At 47.4% G+C, this 12,744-nt stretch overlaps 1 protein-coding gene across 1 annotated transcript in view; it reads right to left on the bottom strand.

The window, feature by feature from the left end:
* The window catches only part of LOC125936672 (fer-1-like protein 4), a 33,720-nt gene that overhangs the window by 13,734 nt on the left and 7,242 nt on the right, over nt 1-12,744 (bottom strand). Inside the window, exons 18-28 of the mRNA XM_049650909.1 lie at nt 12,583-12,703; nt 12,057-12,157; nt 7,458-7,545; nt 7,268-7,384; nt 6,750-6,902; nt 5,719-5,872; nt 5,469-5,593; nt 4,919-5,053; nt 4,619-4,792; nt 4,051-4,167; nt 3,780-3,941 (exon numbers count right to left, since the gene is read on the bottom strand). Of these exons, the coding sequence (XP_049506866.1) occupies nt 3,780-3,941; nt 4,051-4,167; nt 4,619-4,792; nt 4,919-5,053; nt 5,469-5,593; nt 5,719-5,872; nt 6,750-6,902; nt 7,268-7,384; nt 7,458-7,545; nt 12,057-12,157; nt 12,583-12,703 (1,447 nt within the window). The remainder of the gene's footprint in view (nt 1-3,779; nt 3,942-4,050; nt 4,168-4,618; nt 4,793-4,918; nt 5,054-5,468; nt 5,594-5,718; nt 5,873-6,749; nt 6,903-7,267; nt 7,385-7,457; nt 7,546-12,056; nt 12,158-12,582; nt 12,704-12,744) is intronic.

The raw sequence follows: 12,744 nt of genomic DNA, 5'->3' as shown, positions 1-12,744 counted from the left end.
CCCAAGAAGGCTTTTTTTTTAAATTTTTTAAAAATGTTTATTTTTGAGAGAGAGAGTGTGTGAGCAGGGGAGGGGCAGAGAGAGAGGGAGCCACAGAATCTGAAGCAGGCTTCAGGCTCTCAGCTGTCAGCACAGAGCCTGATGTGGGGTTCAAACCCACGAACTGTGAGATCATGACCTGAACTGAAGTCAGATGCTCAACTGACTGAGCCACACAGGCGCCCCTAAAGAAGGCTTTTTTTAAGAAGGCTTGCATAACACTACTAACCCAGCCTGACCTAACTGACATCTATAGGTCACTCTACCTAAACAACAGAAGAATACTTAGTCATTCTTTTCAAGTGCACAATGGAGAGAGGTGGAGACAGGGATATGATTTCCTCAATTTGCACTGTGAAATAAGAAATGAAAGGAAACATTCCCTAGAAGTTCAATGAGCAAACTGCTTCCAGCTTCACCATCTTATAGCACAATGAAGTTTCCAAACTGAAAACTCCTGCAGGTGAAACAGAGTCAAGAATGTGTTAGGGTTTTTGTTGTTTTTGTTTTTTGTTTGTTTGTTCTTGTGGGGTTTTACCCCCTTGCAGTCTGGAACCACTATGCTTTGTCCCGGTCTCCCCTTCACATAGGCACAGCACTTTTCAGTTTACAAAGCCCTTTCACCAAGATCCTTTCTCTCACTGGCTCCCTACAGCACTCCTGCAAGAAGCATTTGATGTATTTCCTTCAATCTTCAATATTTCTTCAAATCAGAAATAGGTTTTTCTTTTATACAAACAAATAGGGACGCCTGGGTGGCTCAATCAGTTAAGTGTCTGACTCTGGGTTTCAGCTCAGGTCATGATCTCATGATTCATGAGTTTGAGCCCTGCATCATCAGGCTCTGCACTGTCAGCACCAAGCCTGCTTGAGCTTCTCTCTCTCTTCCTCCTCTGCCTCTCCCCCACTGTGCTAGCACTCTCTCTCTCAAAATAAATAAATAAGCTTTAAAAACATCATTAAACAAACAAAGCACTAAAGCTCAACTAAGACAAGTGATTTGACAAGCTCCTAAGTGGCACTGCCAGAATTTGAATCCAAAGTCCATACTACAGAAATTACAAATTACACAAAGAATGCATTTCTTTGCCCCTGGTGTCTCAGACACTAGATAGATTCTTTGTGACCTATATTGCATGACACTTACCTAAGCCACTCATTCAACAGAGCCAAGAGAGTACCACCGGTTCATGGATTAATCCAGAGATCAGCAAACTATAACCTGTAAGCCAAATCTGGCCCACTGCCTGTTTTTATAAGTAAAGTTCTATTGGAACACAGTCATACTTATTCATTTACTTGCTGTTTATGTCTGTTTTCATGCTACTATTACAGAGTTGAGTAATTGCAACTGAAACTATTTGGCCCACAAAGCCTAAAATATTTACTATCTGTCTTTTTATAGAAAATTTGCTCCAGACTTCAAGCTGTATTACAAAGCTGTAATCATCAAGACAGTATGGTACTGGCACAAAAACAGACACATAGGGGCACCTGGGTGGCTCAGTCAGTTGAGCGTTCGGCTTCAGCTCAGGTCATGATCTCGTGGTTCTTGGGTTTAAGCTCTACATCGGGCTCTGTGCTGACAGCTTAGAGCCTGGAGCGTGCTTTGGATTCTGTGTCTCCCTCCCTCTCTGCCCCTCCTCTGCTTGTGCTCTGACTCACACTCTCTCTCTCTCTCAAAAAATAAACATTAAAAAAATTTTTTAATTAAAAAAAAAGACACATAGATCAATAGAACAGAATAGAGAACCAGAAATGGACCCATAAATGTACGGCCAACTAATCTTTGACAAACCAGGAAAGAATGCAATGGAAAAAAGACAGTCTCTTCAGCAAATGGTGTTGGGAAACCTGGACAACAACATGCAGAAGAATGAACCTGGACCACTTGCTTACACCATACACAAAAATAAACTCAAAATGGATGAAAGACCTAAATGTAAGACAAGAAGCCATCAAAATCCTAGAGGAGAAAACAGTCAACAACCTCTGTGACCTGGGCTGCAGCAACTTCTTACTTGACATGTCTCCAGAGGCAAGGGAAACAAAAGCAAAAATGAACTACTGGGACCTCATCAAAATAAAAACCTTCTGCACAGCGAAGGAAACAATCAGCAAAACTAAAAGGCAACTGACAGAATGGGAGAAGATATTTGCAAATGACATATCAGATAAAGGGTTATATCTTTATAAGGAACTGATCAAACTCAACACCCAAAAAACAAATAATCCAGTGAAGAAACGGGCAAAAGACATGAATAGATGCTTTTCCAAAGAAGACATCCAGATGGCTAACAGACACATGAAAAAATGCTCAACATCACTCATCATCAGGGAAATATAAATCCAAACCACAATGAGATACCACCTCATACCTGTCAGAATGGCAACATTAACAGCTCAGGCAACAACAGATGTTGACAAGGCTGTAGAGAAAGAGGAACCCTTTTGCACTGCTGGTGGGAATGCAAACTGGTACAGCCACTCTGGAAAATAGTATGGAGGTTCCTCAAAAAGTTAAAAATAGAACTATCCTACGACCCAGCAATTGCACTACTAAGTATTTATCCAAAGGATACAGAAGAGCTGATTCAAAGGGGCACATGCACCCCAATGCTTATAGTAGCACTATCAACAATAGTCAAAGTATGGAAAGAGCCCAGATGTCCATCGAATAATGAATGAATAAAGATGAATGATGCCTGGGTGGCTCAGTCGGTTAAGTGTCTGACTTTGGCTCAGGTCATGATCTCGCAGTTCATGAGTTTGAGCCCTGCATCAGGCTCTGTGCTGACAGCTTGGAGTCCGGAGCCTGCTTCGGATTCTGTGTCTTCCTCTCTCTCTCTGCCCCTCTCCCACTCATGTTCTGTCTCTCTCTCTCAAAAATAAGCATTAAAAAAGAAGAAGAAGAAGATGTGGTATATACAATGGAGTATTACTTGGAAATCAAAAAGAATGCAATCTTGCCATTTGCAACAACATGGATGGAACTAGAATGTATTACTCTAGCAATAAGTGAAATAAGTCAGTCAGAGAGAGACAAATATGATTTCAGTCTTATGTGGAATTTAAGATATAAAATAGATGAACGTAAGGGAAGGGAAGCAAAAACAGTGTAAAAACAGGAAGGGAGACAAACCATAAGAGACTTAAATACAGAGGGCGAACTGAGGGTTGCTGGAGGGGTTTGGGGTGGGGGGATGGGCTAAATGGGCAAGGGACATTAAGGAGGACATTTGTTGGGATGAGCACTGGGTGTTATATGTAAGTGATGAATCACTAAATTCTATTCCTGAAGTTATCATTATACTATATGTTAACTAATTTGGATGTAAATTAAAAATAAAAATAATTATTAATTTAAAAATAAATTTAAAAATATTTGCTGATCCCTTGATTAACCTAAGATGACTGGCTAGGAATTCACCATCCCACTGCCCTTTCACTTCTTTTTTTTTTTTTTAATTTTTTTTTTTTTCAACGTTTTTTTATTTATTTTTGGGACAGAGAGAGACAGAGCATGAACGGGGGAGGGGCAGAGAGAGAGGGAGACACAGAATCGGAAACAGGCTCCAGGCTCCGAGCCATCAGTCCAGAGCCTGACGCGGGGCTCGAATTCACGGACCGCGAGATCGTGACCTGGCTGAAGTCGGACGCTTAACTGACTGCGCCACCCAGGCGCCCCTGCCCTTTCACTTCTTAACCCAGCATTTCTTGCTCCCAGCGCATGTCCTCACCACTGTCAGATGCCTGACAAGCTCAGTGAAATTGGGGTTCTCACGGTAACTGGCCAGGACCTCCGACTCCACACGTCGCCCAGCCACCTCCAGCACAACCTGGGGCTGCTCCACTTCAAACAGATGCACACGGCCGAGACCCCTCAGACCCCAGAACAGCACCTGGGGTCAGGAAGTGAGAAATTCAGGGGCCTGCACTTGACAGAAGGCACCCAGGTGTGTGTGTGTGTGGTGTGTGGTGGGGGTGGGAGGGATGTGTGACTGACGATACCTCAACACGGAACTCCCTGAGTACTGGACGCACGTTAGGTGGCAGGGACAGGCGCCCGGAGAGGGGCTCGGCCAGTGGTGTCAGATCCTGGGGCTCTACATCACTGGGCACTGAGGGCTGCAGGGGGCAAGAGATCAGAGGTCAAGGAGGAATCAGGCCAAAGGAGGGAAATGTGGGCTTGGGGAAGGGATATTGAGAGCTGCCAGTGAAATATAAATCCAGAGGAACTAGAAAGGCTGGATGGGCAGGAGGGGCATATCTCAGGAAGCAGTCACGCACAGGAAGGTGGGTGTCTGAGGCATGAGGATCAAGCTGCAGCCTAGGGTCTGTCTCTAGGGTGGAAGCCCTGGCAAAAGGAACCCACGATATGTGTACTTCTAATGTTCCCTGAAGTTGGGAAGTCCAATGAGGTAACTGCAAGACAGATCTGCAGCCTGCATTTTCTGGGGGTAAAATACTTGGAGGGGTAATCCCAGGACATGCCCATGTTCCATATTCTCTGGAGGCAGACAACCTGACAGAATATAAGAGTCCACAGCCTGTGCCGGCTAGGCCAGGGTACTCTGACCTCAAACCGGCCACTGTAGTCCAGTTCAATGAGTTCAAAGGTGGCAATGAGCTCTCCAGCTGCCCGGGGCCCCTTTCTTAGGGGGAAGAACTGTAGCTCAGGGCGTTGGTAAGGGTCCTCTGTCAGCTTCACCCTCGGGGTGGCCAGTGCCCTTCCCAGGAACACAGGGGGGCCCTGCAGAGAGCAGGGCAGTTAAGACAAAACTAGAAGATGCTCCAGAGCCAGGGGAAGGGAGCATCAAGATGAGGAGTGGGGGGCACTCGGGGGTGGGAACACAGATGGGGCCCAGGCCACACTCACAAACTTATTGTGGTCAAAGACATTGACGACCACTAATGGAGGCTCCTCCTGCAGATGCTCCCTCCTCCCGTCTACAATCAGCTGATCAAACACCAAGAGCTCATCCCACAGGGGACTCAGCGTCTGCTCCAGGACCTTGGGGGCCATGCAGAGAGGGAGTCAAAGGCAGGCATCAAAGGAATCTCCAACATACATCCCACATGAGCACTCTTGCCCTGAAGTGATACTTTAAGCAGCTGTTTATCACAAAAGGAGGGAGAGTGTGGTGAAGATGAAACAGCCCGCCAGAGTGGGGTTGGAGCCTGGCCCCCCTAACTGTAAACTGCCACCCTTGGGGCTAGTCCTACAGTCAACCCCTCAAAACAATTCCTCATCCGGAAGGCCCTCTAGTTCTACACCACCCTCTAAACCAGGGCGGCTCAATCCAGTATCCTGTCCTGAAAATCCAGAGCAGGAAAAGAGACTTAGGGGCTGAGGAAAAGCTCAGCCCTCGCCCCACTCTGTCTCCCAGAGCCCCCCGCTTCCCACAACATCCCAGTGCAGCCCTCACCCGTGTGGTCTGGCACTGGGTAGAGATGAGGACTCGAGCAAATGGGTCCGAAAGCCCACTGTCATCTGCTGCCAACACCCCTCGGGCCTGGTACAAGTGGGCCCGGAGCTGGAAGTAGCTGAAGTCTGCGGTGGGGGCAAGAAAGAGATGTTTGTTCAGGGGACCACCGGAGTCCCTGACCCCAGACCCCTCCAAGCCCCCAGCTGAGCATCTAGCCCCACACGTGAGGCAAGTGTCGAGCTGTACTCACCATCCCGGCACAGGTGGTGGGGCAGCCCCGCAGAGGGCTCAGGCAGCAGGTCCTGGGGGAGCTCTGAGGTGCAGGCCTTGGCTTGTTTGCCCAGCCCTAGCCACAGGAAGAGCTCCAGCTTGGCACAGACTTCGCCTGGAGCTGCCCCAGGTGCCTATTGCAGGGAGGTGGCATGTTAGGGCCCACTTCTTACCACCCCCTAGACCTGTCCCTGCACCCCCAGGGTGTGCCCATACTCTCTGTATCACTAGACCACTTCCCAGTGCCGAAGCCAAAGAGTACTCCCTGTACCCTATCCCTACACCCCACTCCATGCCGTCTATCCAGTACCCATTACCCTGAACACTCCCATAACCTAGTCCTCTGGCCCCAACACCGTCACTTCCTATACCAAACCCCATTCCCCCAAAATGCACTCTAAGCTCTTCACTGCCACACCCCACACTTACCCCCTCTGTCCTCTGAGCCCCAACACATTTAGATGCCCTGTTCCCTACCCCAAAAGTCACTGCTTCTTAGCACTAGGGACCTTTGCTGGCATCTATTCCAGGGACACCTTGATTAGAAGCATTTTGCCCCCAAACCAGCTGTACTTATAAGGAACAGACTCATCACTCTCCCATTCTGGTCACCTGACGGTCTATCAGAGCCTGGTCAGCAAAAGGGCCAGTGCAGGCCCAGAGCTGACAAAACTTGGTGTTTTTCTCACATCAAAGTGGACCTAGGTAAAGGTACAATCTCCTTTTGGCTTTTAGGATAATTGAAAAGAGTTCACATATACTTTTAAAAAGAATAATAATCTTTAAGTAAATATTAAATGTAAAAAATTTAAAAATTAAAATAAGACATTTTATAACTTAAAATTTTTTTAATTGAAAAAAAGTTTTAAATAAGAAAATTTTAAGTGTTTTTAAATACAACAAAGAGTTTGGGGACACCCTGATGGGAACCACAGCCTTCCACCTCATGCCCCCTGCCCCCACCCTAGGAGCCTCACCTCACTCCAGTCTCCAGCAACCCACACCCCTCACCGAGAGCAGCAGACTCTGGATCTTCCCGCAGTCCCGGCCTCGCTCCTCCTCAACCACAGAGAACAGCACATCCTGGGCAGGGATCCGGGCCCAGGCCACTCGGCGCCGCCCACTGAGCATCCAGACTAGCACATCTGGGAGGGGTGGCTGGGGCTGCAGGCAGAGAACTGGGTCATGGATGGAGCTGAGACCACCTGTGCTGCAGCTTCCACTGGTCCGATGGACAAAGCATCCATCTTAGCCCTGACACATACCCTTAAACCCCAGATCCATATAGCCACCTGCCTCCTAGACATATCTCTCTTGGATGCCCCACAGGCAACCTCAAAGTCCAACCTGACTTCTTTTTTTTTTCCTGTTTTTTTTTTAATTGTGGTAAAATACACATTGCATAAAACTTACCTCTGCAACCATTTTTAAGTGTACAGTTCAGTAGTACATTGTTGTGCATCAACCAGTGTTGTGCAACCATCACCACCAGGGTATGCAGGGTAAGGAAATAGGTGGCCAGGTGTTACCTCCTGGGCCAGGAAGCGCAGTTTGGCCAAGAGCTTCTTGGACAAGGCCACCTTCTCTTGCACGTTGCCCTGCCTCAGACCCCGTAGAAGCCGCAGTCCTTGCTTTGCCAACAGGTTCTGGAAGGGCAGGAAGAAACATGAGTGAAGGGCCCCAGCTAGGTGCCCCTGATCCCACTTCCCCAGACCGTACCAGGCTGTGCACGAGCAGTTTCCCTCGGCATCGATCCAGGGCATTGGGCCGGGTCATTGTCCTGCGCTCAGCACCGTGGCAAAACTGTCTGCAGTGAGCAGGAGCGGGCATGGCAGGTGGGAGTCAGAGGAGGGAACGCTGACCCCTAGGGGACCACCTCCCTCAGAGCAGGCCTCCCACCACCTCCCAGACTCCCTCACAGCTCCTGTCAGTCATGTTCTCAAAGACCTCCCTTTCCTAAGCCAAGGATGGCTTCTGTACATGGACCACTCCCAACTTCATAGAGGCCAGCCTCACTTTGGAGCCCCAGAAGGCACTACTATGTAACTATCTACTGCCCTGGCTACTCAAAGCTGGCCCAGGACCAACAGCAGTGGTATCACCTAGTTAGAAATGCAGAATCTCCGCCCTGCCCCAGACCTGCTGCTAGAATCTGCATGCTGGTTCTGGGGGATTCCAATGAACATTAAAGGCTCAGATGGGCTTTATAGTCCCAACATTAACTAATGGTAGCTCAAACATTACATGCCCATACCAAGTGCATAATTTCCAATTACCTCCCCCACACACACCTCTCCCCTGCCAAAATCTGTTTTACTTTAAAACTTCAGAGACATCCTTCACTACTCTTTCTTTCATTCCTATTCCACATCAATCCACCAGCATATTGTTCAGGCTCCATCTTCAAAATATGTTCAGCATCTGACCACCTTTCTCCTTTTCCAGGACCATCCTAGTCCAAGCCTAGAACTATTGCAGCAGCTTCCTAGCTGGTCTTACTATGCTCCTTCCCTACTCTCCCCATGAATGTTTTCAATATGGCATCCAGAGAGATATTTTCAATGCTTTTCCAGACCATTTCACTCCTCTCCAGAGGTTTCTCATCTCAAACAACAGAATTTTTAAGAAAGCCCTACATAATCACGCTCCCTTTATCTCCCCTATCCTCATCAAACATTCCTCTCCCCTCGTGCACAATCCAACCATCAATATCACACTGGCCTTTCTGCTCCTCCGTGAATACACCCAGCCCATCACCACCTCAAGGCCTTTGTATTAGCTGCTCCCTCTGCTAGAATGTTCGGTCCCTAGATCTTCGCATGGCTCGCTTCCCTTCTTCATTCAGGTCTCTACTCAAATGTTACCTCCTCTCAGATCTTCCCTGGTCATCCCTTCTAAACAGCCCCTGCCACTTTCTCCATTCTCATATTCTGCTTTATCTGTGTCTCAAAATAAAAAGTATTAGAAAGTCCCTAAGGCAGGGACTTCATTTTGATTACCACTTGTACCCCCAGGCCCTGGCACCTAATCGATGCTGAAAAAATATTTTCTGGGTAAATTAAAATGATTTTTGAGACATAATATTTTGGGCCCTTTATGACCTATGGTTATTTCTTAAGCTTGTATTATGCAAATTTTCAAAAAGATAGAAAATAAATGACTCCAAGGATTTTTCATCTAATACTGCTTCCAGAGGTTACACTTTTGGCTTAGTAATTGCTCTTTGCCCCAAGGCTTCAATGGGTAGAAATAAGCAACATAAAATAAAACTGAATCAAATCTTCTTGATAAGATTTAGGTCCACAAGATGAGATTTAGGGAAATGGGATCTGGTAGAATAATAGCCAAAAAAGAAAACCACACTGGCCAAAACTATACATAGCAAAATATGACACAGACAAATCTTTCATTGAAATTTCCCTGCCAAAGGATAATTTCAGTAATAAAATCATTTCAGTAAAGTGAAAAGAAAAACAGTTTAATGGCACTATATAGAAAGTCAAACAAGGAATTAAACTGGATTAAGGGTGGTAGCTCTTGTGGAACAAATGTAGAGAATGTAGACAGAGAAAAGAGCTTTAGAATGAAGCGCTGGAACATAATCACATGAACCTTTAGACTATGTAGAGGTCAAGAAGAGACAAGGAGCAAGTGAAAGAGAAAGAACAGCAAGGGAAGCAGAAGGAAAATCAGGGGCATAGAAGTCAACAGCAGAGTCTTTCAAGAAGGAGTGTGGGGTCAAGTGCATCTGCTCACACTGAGAGGCTGAAATATGGGGACAGAAAAGTGACCACTTACAAGCAGTCCCTTGCCTGAGTCCTCCTCTCATCCGACCTCCACATGCTGGAGCTCTCCAGATCCTCGGTTTCTCTCTCTCTTTTTTTTTAATATATATTTTTTTAACGTTTATTTATTTTTGAGAGACAGAGAGGGAAACAGAAAACGAGCAGGGGAGGGGCAGAGAGAGAAGGAGACACAGAATCCGAAACAGGCTCCAGGCTCTGAGCTGTCAGCACAGAGCCTAACACAGGGCTGGAACCCACGAACCATGAAATCATGACCTGAGCCAAAGTTGGATGCTTAACCGACTGAGCCACTCAGGCTCCCCTCAGTTTCTCTTTTCTCTGCTTCCTAGACAGTCATATCCAGCTCCATCTATGTATTTACAGCTCCCAGTTTTTCATTTCCAGTCTAGAAGTCTCCCCAGACCTCAACTCATACAGCTAACAGCCTAACAGACACATCTGCTTATAAGTCTAATAGAAATCTCAAAGTTAACATACCCCAAAATGAGCTTCTGATATTCCCTTCGCTGCCATCAGACCTCCTCCTTCTCTTGCTTTCCATAGCTCAGTAAATAGCACCATCTACACAGTTGTGCAAGCCAAGATCTTGAGGGTCATTCATGACTCCTTCCTGTACATTTTTCCTCATCCCCTATATCTCCTATTCACAAGTACTGAGGTGTCACCTTCAAAGTCCAAATTGCTCTTGAATCCATTCATGTCATTCTATGTCCACTGCAACCACCCTAAATTAGATTCATCAATATTGGTCACCTGGATTATTACAATGTTCTATTTAGTAATCTCTTTGCTTCCTCTCTTATATCATCCCTTCCCCACTGACCTTTTTAAAGGATAAGTCAGACCATATCCCTTCCCTTCTCCTTTCAAAACCTTCAGTGGCTCTTCAAGTAAATCAGAGAAGAAGCCACGGACAGTCATTACAATGGCGATTGAGGCTTCCACATGCCTCTCCCCACCATTATCTTCCTTTCCCCACACACACTGCAGCCTCATCTACTCTCCTCACTGTGCTAGAGTCACACCGGTTCCCTTCCTCCTCCTCAAACACACCAGGAATATTTCACCACAGTGCCTTTGCACATGCTATACCTTCTGTCTGGAACACCCTTACGGATACAGCTTGCTCCTTCAACTTCTTCATATCAACTTCATAGTGGCCCCTCTTTGCCACCCTTTCTAAAATTGCAACACCTCTCTCTAATATTTCCTAGCTTTATTTTCTCCCTAACACTATCCTTATCATAATTCTTATATTTCTTCTTTATTGTTCATATGTTTATTACTTGTTTCTATCCAACCTCCACACTATCCCCCACCAGAATATAAGCTTCAGGAATTTTTGTGGGCAAGAACGCTTTTTCACTGGGCACCTGGGAGCTCAGTCAATTAAGCGTCTGGCTCTTGGTTTCAGATCAGGTCATGATCTCACAGTTTGTTATTTGAGCCCCGCATTGGGCTCTGTGCTGACAGCGTGGAGCCTGCTTGGGATTCTCCCCCACTTTCTCTGCCCCTCCTTTGCTTGCTCTGTCTCTGTCAAAATAAATAAATAAACTTAAAAAAAAAAAAAGAATGCTTTTTCACTGTTATTTCTGCACCTAAAACAGTGTCTGGCATAGTAAGTGCCATAAATATTATTGAATAAATGGATTAATAACTCTTTTGAGAAGAGGATCAGAAAAACACTTATGGGGTGCCTGGGTGACTCGGTTAAGCATCCAACTCTTGGTTTCGGCTCAGGTCATGATCTCACAGTTTGTGGGATCAAGCCCTGCGTGGGGCTCTGTGCTGACAGCATGGAGCCTACTTGGAATTCTCTCTCTCTCCCTTTCTCTCTGCCCCTCCCCAGAGCACTCACATGATCTCTTGCTCTCTCTCTCTCTCTCTCTCTCAGAATAAATAAACATGAAAGAAAGAAGGAAAGAAAGAAAGAAAGAAAGAAAGAAAGAAAGAAAGAAGAAAAAGACCCAAGTACTTGGAGCAGGGAGCATGTTATGGAATTCAGGGCAGTGAAGGTCAAAGATGGAAGTCATTAGAACAAGTTTACATGGTTACAGTAATGACCTGGTAACTAGGGACCAGTTGATGCTGCAGGAGAGAAAGTGGACAATTGCAGAGCTAGTTCCTCCGTAGATGAGAGATGAAATCAAGATCACAGCCATGACTGTGGAAGCAGGGACCCTTCCTCCACTATAGCAAGAGGGAAGGTGAGCAGATGGGTGCAGAAGCTGGCAAGGTGGTAGACTTGCTGGAGGAAGGTGAAGCTTCTATGTTCTCCATGAAGTAGGGGGGGAGATTAGCTGGAAGGGAGTTTACTGGAGGGGAGTGGCCTAACCCCCAATAGTTTCTATGACGCTCCCTTGATGGGGATCGTCATCTCCTTATTCTCCTGTGAAGAGTGGAGCAAACGCAGCCTCCAGCCACCCTGGCTCCAAACAGCCACCACGAGTTTCCCTCACCCTGGAGTTTGATGCGAAGCCCCGCAGCAGTGAGGCTGAGGCTCCCAGCTCACCTGCTCCCTGCCACCAACTCTTCCAGCGCCTGCTTGAGCCGTGTGCAGGCAACAGGCCCCGGCCTGCGCTGCAGAGTCTCAACCTCCTGCAGCCCCTGGTCCTGCGCGACAGGGCCAGAGGGTCAGAGTCAAAGGGTTGCAGACTCCCTCTTTTAGACCACATCCCCACTCCAGAGCCTCTCCCACTCACTGCCGCACTTCCATGCCCAGGGCTTCTTCACCTCCATCCAGGTCATGGTTCCATTTTTTTCTCTACCAGCTCCACGGCAGTGGGGCTGGGCCCCCAGTAGCTCTACCCATGGCCTTCACCTGGCCCCTTTCTGGGTGTATCAATTCTGAAGCCCTGTCTTCCCACAATTTCTGGTCTCCTCTGTTCCACCAGAGCTCTTTGGCTCTTTAGCCCTGCACCTAGGGCATGCTGGCTCCCAGGTGCTCTACCTATTAGCCTCGCTCCAGAGCTCCTTTCAAAGGCCACAGTCTTCCCGACATCCCAGCCTCTCCCTGTGGGCACCCGCCTCGCTCTCACCAGCCTCTCGGCCACTTTCTGCACACAGTTAGTGCTCTGCAGGCGCCACGTGTGATCTTCCCAGCGGCTCCACACGTGCACACATGGCTTTCGGTGACGCAGGGGCAAGCAGAAATACGGCCTGTACCGGGGGGGGGGGGGGGGGGGGGGGGGGGGGGGGGG

The sequence above is a fragment of the Panthera uncia genome, assembly GCF_023721935.1.
Source record: "Panthera uncia isolate 11264 chromosome A3 unlocalized genomic scaffold, Puncia_PCG_1.0 HiC_scaffold_11, whole genome shotgun sequence".
NCBI lineage: Eukaryota > Metazoa > Chordata > Mammalia > Carnivora > Felidae > Panthera > Panthera uncia.
Note: the sequence above shows the minus strand (reverse complement) of the source record. Positions and strands in the feature narration are given on the sequence as shown.